The sequence below is a fragment of the Phyllobates terribilis genome, unplaced genomic scaffold (genome assembly GCF_046119375.1).
Source record: "Phyllobates terribilis strain yellow unplaced genomic scaffold, ASM4611937v1 Scaffold_12__6_contigs__length_324123572, whole genome shotgun sequence".
NCBI lineage: Eukaryota > Metazoa > Chordata > Amphibia > Anura > Dendrobatidae > Phyllobates > Phyllobates terribilis.
Genome location: NW_027362772.1, coordinates 65182174 through 65190279, shown reverse-complemented (window position 1 = coordinate 65190279; position 8106 = coordinate 65182174). Strand labels below are relative to the sequence as shown.

The 8106-nt window shown below is 40.7% G+C and overlaps 1 protein-coding gene across 1 annotated transcript; it reads left to right on the top strand.

Moving 5' to 3' along the window:
- The first annotated feature begins 211 nt into the window (after positions 1-211).
- LOC141172071 (cornifelin homolog) lies at positions 212-7201 on the top strand. Its single transcript, XM_073655894.1, has 4 exons — positions 212-368; positions 2990-3101; positions 3777-3913; positions 6721-7201. The coding sequence occupies exons 2-4, from the start codon at positions 2996-2998 to the stop codon at positions 6808-6810; spliced, it is 333 nt and encodes a 110-aa protein (XP_073511995.1). The 5' UTR covers positions 212-368; positions 2990-2995; the 3' UTR covers positions 6811-7201.
- Positions 7202-8106: the final 905 nt, after the last annotated feature.

Sequence of the window (8106 nt, the reverse complement as noted above, 5' to 3'; positions counted from 1 at the left end):
TTTGACCACCTGGAAAACTTGTAGATATAATCTGCTCTCCTTCCGAAGTGGAAAATCAAGTTTTCCATCTCCACAGATGACAGATGTAACAGGTATCAGTGACAAACAGCAGAAAGAGGCAGGGGAGGGAGATAAAGGTGCAACCATGGAAAGAGGGAGCGGCTGCTGGAAGGTGATTGACGATTAAACCAAGGAGTGTGACACTAAAAAAAAAAACTAGGGAGAAGTATTGAGGGAGGTAGCCATGATGTCATGTTCACGCTCCGTATCCTCCCAGCACAGATTAGGTCCCTTATAAAAGCCTGAACCCGAGCTGAACTGTCACAGCTCCTACAGCATCCTCAACCTGCAACAGCTCTACAGCACAAGTAAGTGTCAGCTCTTCAGACCACTGATCTCTGCCTATTTCTCTGGTCTTCACTTTGACATTGGAGGTGACTTCTTACAGGACTTTATTTTTTTCTGTCTTTGTGAAAATATATTTATTGAAACAATTGCTAAAGATGGATCCTTGGATAAGAAATTGAAGCAAAATTGCATTTTTGCAAAAATTATACTGCTTGGTTCATGTGCAGGTTTATCAAATTTGGAGCAATTGGCCATAGTTCTGAATTCAGATTCCAATCCTTTTTGCTAAGAAAACTACAACCTGAATTATTCCAATTTTACTTTGCAGCATTTTGGATAAATTTCGCCTCTTAGTAAAATTAATACATTTTACTGTAGCTGTGTAATCGGCATATGATGGCAGAGTAGATATAGAACATTTTTCTGTGTTCAGATTTTTCTTTTATGGTTAGATACAATTGTTATTGATTGACTTTTTCTTGATCCTATTTGAGTCATGCCCTAGGCTGCCTTCACACAGCGAGACCTTGTGCAAAGGTCTCTGACTGATACCCTTTAAAAGGAAATTTTGGGATTATTAAATACTGCAGAGAAGAATATATAATTTTTCACAATGGAAACTCCAACAGATCCCATTGTAAAACTTTACGTCATGTTTTCTGTGTCTGATGGAAACCATCTAGGATCTATCACATGACAATGAATCTCATTGTCTTGGAATCTGTCGAATTCGGCAAGGGGTCCAATCTTTGCCACAGAAAAATTACTATTTTTTCGATCAAAAATGTTGAAATCTGAGATAGACTCTCCAAAGAACAGAGTCCTAGTTCATAGGGTCAGTTGGGTATCGTTATGGACACAGCAGAAAACCACAACCCCAATGTGGCAGAAAGTTTTACCTTGTTCTGTGGAACATGTGTGGAATTCTCCAACCTCTTGAGACAAAAAAAAATCAGCCACGTGTGAATTCACCTTTACATGTATTCCCTTTCCTCCTGCCCGGGTCATTGGGATTACAGTATTTACCAACGTCATGTGAGCAGTTAAATAGGAGTTAATGGACAAACATTAGTTTAGTGTAGTTGCCAATTATTTTTTTTTACTGATCCTTCAACGTTGGGCAGCAGTAGGTTATGGATTTCATTCTAATCTCCGTTATGGTTAATTGACCAGGAATCTAAACTATCCATCAACCGGAAAGGTCTTCAATGGAGTCTCACTCATCCTTTATAGTATCACCTGCCCACAGTGATGGTTTGTGCCTCCATGAAGAATAAAAAGAGAAGGATGAAGCTAACCACAATGTGGCTTCTTCTCTCTTATTAATGCGGAGCAGAGAGGATGAGCTGGGGTTTCCCCTCTCTGGGCAAAAGGTTAGTTGGCTCATATAAGAAAGCTGAAATCCCGCTGGATTAATGTGGGTTGGTAGTTTGTGGTGCACGTCTACAGTAGAAATTCTGAAGCCTCCAATGCAAAATGTTAATAACCAATGACCCAGAATGATATTCATGGGGGGCTTATTGCGCCGAATTTTGAGCAGTGAGCCATGACCACAAAAACCACTCCAAAATGACAATAGAAAACAGGAGAAACTGAGTATTACGGTGCAAGTCTAGAAAAAGTTTTTCAATAGAAAAAACTTTAAACATACAATTTTAAATAAGTGAATAGGACAAACAGATACATTTGCCAGCCATGAGTCAATTATTCATAGTAACATTACATATAGAAAAATATATGGAAATGATTCCAGAGCAAAATAGTGCTAGAAGTAGGGCTGGTGTGTATTTTAGGTAGTCAAATAGTAAGCAATAAATATCAAGTGCTTAACAAGAGCTTCCTGGGCATTTTAGTCTAATACCATATTCTCCATTTTAGCAGCACAAAAATCCATTTATAGATAATTTTAGCATATCTTACCCAAGTATAGTTGATATATCAGGCCGACAAAAAGGAATATGGATGCCTCCTGACGCGCGTTTTGCATTGATAGTGCCTTGCTTTCTCAAGGGAAGTAGTTCTAAGTCTACGGTAGAAATTTTGAAGCCTCCAATTCAAAATGTGTAACAGGGCACTCCGATATGTTCTGGTGTCTCCTTCCAGCACCAGGTATAAATGCAACCTCTTCACCCCCTTTACTTTCTCCAATGGGTGTAGTCCTAACCTGGATATTTTTTCAGAGATGCCGTTATATAGTGTGTTGAAATTGTGTTAAAACCACATCGCTTTTGCAGAAATTTTTAAAACGGTGCCATGTTTGTATCTACAACCTGTGAGCGCAGCCTTTATTTTTCTGCATTGGGTGGATTGGAGTAAGATAATAACAATTCAAGAAATGTCATATATTGTGAAATCCCAATATAAAAAAAAGTGTCTGTGCAAGCTAAACACCGGAAAAACAGTTTATTGATGCTTGATCCAACAGAACTCAGTATAAAATTTGTGCATAGCTGTAGATAATATGGGCACACAGGCGGGTCCGCTGACTTTCAACAGATGAATCAGATGTCTCTGGGGACCTACAGTAACTATAGAGGTCTCATATGTTCCTGATAAGTTTGTGTTGTTTCGCAAACGCTCTCTCATGGGATTGTACTTCTTACATCTGTTCCTTATCCTACTGCATGTTCTTCTCTTACAGATCACAATGGCTTATCCAGTCAGTCAACAACCCCAAGCTATGCAATCATATGGCACAACTAGCAGCCAGTGGAACTCCGACGTTATGGACTGTTGTGAAGACATGGGAATTTGTAAGTCCTCCTAAAAAAGTCTTCTTTTATCCTCTGATACGTCAAATCTAGGAGATAGCCTCCATATTGAAGGCAATATATGAGAATATAGAGAGTAGACTGGGCATCCAACACCACATTGTAATGATGGAGAGCCCCATCAGTGCGTGTGGTCCAAGATTACTCTGTGCGGCTGCTACATCGCAGGTAAATGGGGTCACATTGCGACACTCAAGATACAGAGACGTACGAATCACAAAAAGTCAGAACTAGTTGGATTTTTGCAACTTGCAGGTTGCAATGGAGCCTCATTTATGCTGCGATCTACGGCTATGCGATCTGTGCCGTAGCCAAAGTCATCATGTACCCAAGCTCGATAAAGGGTTTTCCCATAAAAGATAAAACTTATGAAACCTATCCAAAGGAATGTATGATGACATAAAAGGCATCACAAAGTCTTTAGTGGACATGTGTGACCACTGCTCCATTCACTGTCTACAGGAGTGGTGGTCACTCATGCTCACCATCGCTCTCACACAGGTAACTTTGGGTCCTCCATCTCTCAGGAACATTGGAGGTCATACACCTTTAGTTTTGTAATAAAGTCCTTTCATTCTCAAGGATCCGAATGGCTTCTACGTGATTGGTCATAGCTTTATGTATTTATTTTGCCCACTTTCTTTTTCCTTCTTTAAGGTCTTTGTGGAACATTTGTCCCTTGCATTTTGGGATGTAGAGTGGCTCAGGACTACGGAGAGTGCTGCTGCTTGCCATTTCTTCCAGGCACCATGATCGCCTTGCGTACTGGCGTGAGAGAAAGATATCATATCCCGGTAAGATTTTCTTAGACAAGAGAGGCTGCGGTGTCTGGAGGACTCTGTAAAAACTTTACACTCCCACTGTTTGCAGTTTACTATGTGCGTTTACTCGGGAGGAATTCTGCCCATGATGAGTGTTTTACTCATATGTCGGCTGATTGCTTCCGTGTTTAGTGATCATGAATGAGCATTTTTGTGAACCCTCGTTTAGCTCATGTGAATGGGCCGTAAGTCAGAAGATGGCCACACATGGAATTGGCAGCATGTAGGTGTGCAGGGACCCCTAAGAGGATGCTTGACTTCACCATTGATAATGAGCAGCACTATTTTGAAACCAACCACATGAAATAGAACCTAGTGGCAAGTGATTGGCTCCAAAGGGGGTTTGTCATTGTTTGGACCCTCCAACATATACTCTAAGGGTGGATCTTTCTAACTCTGCATTTATAGTTTGGCCAAAAAAGCCATTATGCTCCCTATACAACTTTATGTTAAGGGACAGCAGATGTCTATCTTGCTCCATCTCTAAAGATTATATATAAATAAATAGATGGAAAAAATCAGGCAGCACTCCAGCTCAAGGAAAAATTGTGGACTTTAATCCAGCACCAAGTGGTGCAACGTTTCGACCTCACAACACGGTCTTTGTCAAGCACCTATATAATATAATACATATGTTATGTATGTATACCCATATAATACATATGTATATATATATATGTGTGTGTGTGTATATATATATATATATATATATATATATATTTGTATTATATGGGTATACATACATAACATACACATTTTATATATATATATATACACACACACAGTACAGACCAAAAGTTTGGACACATCTTCTCATTTAAAGATTTTTCTGTATTTTCATGACTATGAAAATTGTACATTCACACTGAAGGCATCAAAACTATGAATTAACACATGTGGAATTATATACTTAACAAAAAAGTGTGAAACAACTGAAAATATGTTTTATATTCTAGGTTCTTCAAAGTAGCCACCTTTTGCTTTGATGACTGCTTTGCACACTCTTGGCATTCTCTTGAGGAGCTTCAAGAGGTAGTCACCGGAAATGGTTTTCACTTCACAGGTGTGCCCTGTCAGGTTTAATAAGTGGGATTTCTTGCCTTATAACTCGGGTTGTGACCAGCAGTTGTGTTGTGCAGAAGTCTGGTGGATACACAGCTGATAGTCCTACTGAATAGACTGTTAGAATTTGTATTATGGCAAGAAAAAAGCAGCTAAGTAAAGAAAAACGAGTGGCCATCATTACTTTAAGAAATGAAGGTCAGTCAGTGCAAAAAATTGGGAAAAATTTGAAAGTGTCCCAAGTGCAGTTGCAAAAATAAACAAAGAAACTGGCTGACATGAGGACCGCCCCAGGAAAGGATGACCAAGAGTCACCCCTGCTTCTGAGGATAAGTTTATCCGAGTCACCAGCCTCAGAAATCGCAGGTTAGCAGCAGCTCAGATTAGAGACCAGGTCAATGCCACACAGAGTTCTAGCAGCAGACACATCTCTACAACAACTGTTAAGAGGAGACTTTGTGCAGCAGGCCTTCATGGTAAAATAGCTGCTAGGAAACCACTGCTAAGGACAGGCAACAAGCAGAAGAGACTTGTTTGGGCTAAAGAACACAAGGAATGGACATTAGACCAGTGGAAATCTGTGCTTTGGTCTGATGAGTCCAAATTTGAGATCTTTGGTTCCAACCACCGTGTCTTTGTGCGACGCAGAAAAGGTGAACGGATGGACTCTACATGCCTGGTTCCCACCGTGAAGCATGGAGGAGGAGGTGTGATGGTGTGGGGGTGCTTTGCTGGTGACACTGTTGGGGATTTATTCAAAATTGAAGACATACTGAACCAGCATGGCTACACAGCATCTTGCAGCGGCATGCTATTCCATACGGTTTGCGTTTAGTTGGACCATCATTTATTTTTCAACAGCACAATGACCCCAAACACACCTCCAGGCTGTGTAAGGGCTATTTGACCAAGAAGGAGAGTGATGGGGTGCTGCGCCAGATGACCTGGCCTCCACAGTCACCAGACCTGAACCCAATCGAGATGGTTTGGGGTGAGCTGGACCGCAGAGTGAAGGCAAAAGGGCCAACAAGTGCTAAGCATCTCTGGGAACTCCTTCAAGATTGTTGGAAGACCATTTCCGGTGACTACCTCTTGAAGCTCATCAAGAGAATGCCAAGAGTGTGCAAAGCAGTCATCAAAGCAAAGGGTGGCTACTTTGAAGAACCTAGAATATAAGACATATTTTCAGTTGTTTCACACTTTTTTGTTAAGTATATAATTCCACATGTGTTAATTCATAGTTTTGATGCCTTCAGTGTGAATGTACAATTTTCATAGTCAAGAAAATACAGAAAAATCTTTAAATGAGAAGGTGTGTCCAAACTTTTGGTCTGTACTGTATATATGTTGTTATGTATGTAAACCCGTATAATACATATATATATACATACATACCTACACACACACAGTATTTTTTTACATCGTCAAAAAATGTCTAAATTCTAATCTATTAAAAAATGGCCCTTTGTCCAGATATTTTATTGTTTTTCTACAAATTATGTATTATTTTTCTTGTTTTTGTGTTTTATGCGCAGAATTGTTAATATATTGCTGCTTTCTTCCAGAAATAGTGCCACATTGTGTCTACTGGCCGTCTGTGGTATTGCAGCTTATATTTATCTAGTTCAATGGAGCTAAAGAGCCGTGTTCTTTCAGACCTACAGAAATACCCTTTATGGATCATATTCTAAACCATCTCTTTTTATTTTGCATTACAGGGAAGCATCTGCAACGATTGCGTATGTCTCACATTCTGCGGACAGTGCACACTGTGTCAGTTGGCTCGTGAGCTAAAACATAGGCATTAATAAGACACAGTGCAAAGGTTTCACTTGCGAAGACAAGAAGCATCGATGGACTGACAGATTTGATTGATTGCTGTGATATCCTCCCTGGGTGGAGTTGGACTGATGAGACCATCGGCCGTTTTATTTTTACACAATCTCCAATGGGGAAGGAAGCAGCGTCATATTATATAGGATCCATACAAAAACAAGCCTCTATAGATATACAATTCCTTCTATGACATGTTTAGACTTTTGGAAAGATTCCTGAACTTCTGACATCTCTTCATATAACCAGAGAATGAGTGTTCCTGTATTTGATGTTACTAATTCTATTTTTTTTTTTGTTATTTCTTAACATATTTGCATTGTATAAAATAAGATTAAAATAAATATATATAAATATTGCAGCTTATTTAACCTACTGTGTTTTATGCAAACTGCTATAGCATTCAATAGCAACTCCTTTCTCTCACTTCACAGCATCCATTGTCCAAGGACTTAACCCCAAACTGATGCCATGCCTGTACATAGTTTGACAGGTAGAAGAGAAGGAAAATTGAGGCAAAGATCAGACCCCCTATTTCCTGTTGCAGGGGTGGGCAATTAAATTTTCCCGAGGGGTCACATGAGAGACCGTGACTGTTGTGGAGGCTGAACCAATAGGCTGAAATTAATTTTGCTCAATATAAAAAATATTACATTTTAATTATTTATATTAGTATTAATTGTATCACTTAATATTGAGCAGAATTAAGTATGCTGACATCCCCCCTATATACCTTATGAGCTCCCACATAGCTTCCTATATACAATATGAGCCCCCACATAGCCTCCTATATACAGTACGGGCCACTGACTCGCCCCCAGGGCCGTGGGGTACTCGGCAGCCGGACCTTATGGCTGCTTTTGGGGGAAGATCACGGTGGCTGGCCCAGTCCGTGACCCAGGGCGGTCAGTTCAAAAAGGGGAATATTTATAGGGGATTTGTCGTGACGCCACCTGTAGTGTCTGGTGAGGATCACCAGCGCTGCGACAGTCCTCTGAGGCAGATGTTAGGGCAGCTTGAGATGGAACAGCTCCCCACAGGTGGAGCAGGCCTCAGGGCAGTGTAAACGATGAATGGAGGCTGCGCTGGGCGTTGTGGTGCAGGGAGGGAAATGGCACCGGCGAAAGAAAGGAGCGGAGGCAGCTGAGTGCAGTCATCCAAGAATTACTCACAGTTCTTAGACAGTCCACAGGTGCACTGTACTGGTGCAAGCCTCCGGAGTCGCACTGCGTTGACCGGGCAGGGGTTCAGTCCTTCCTCAGGCAGCTCGG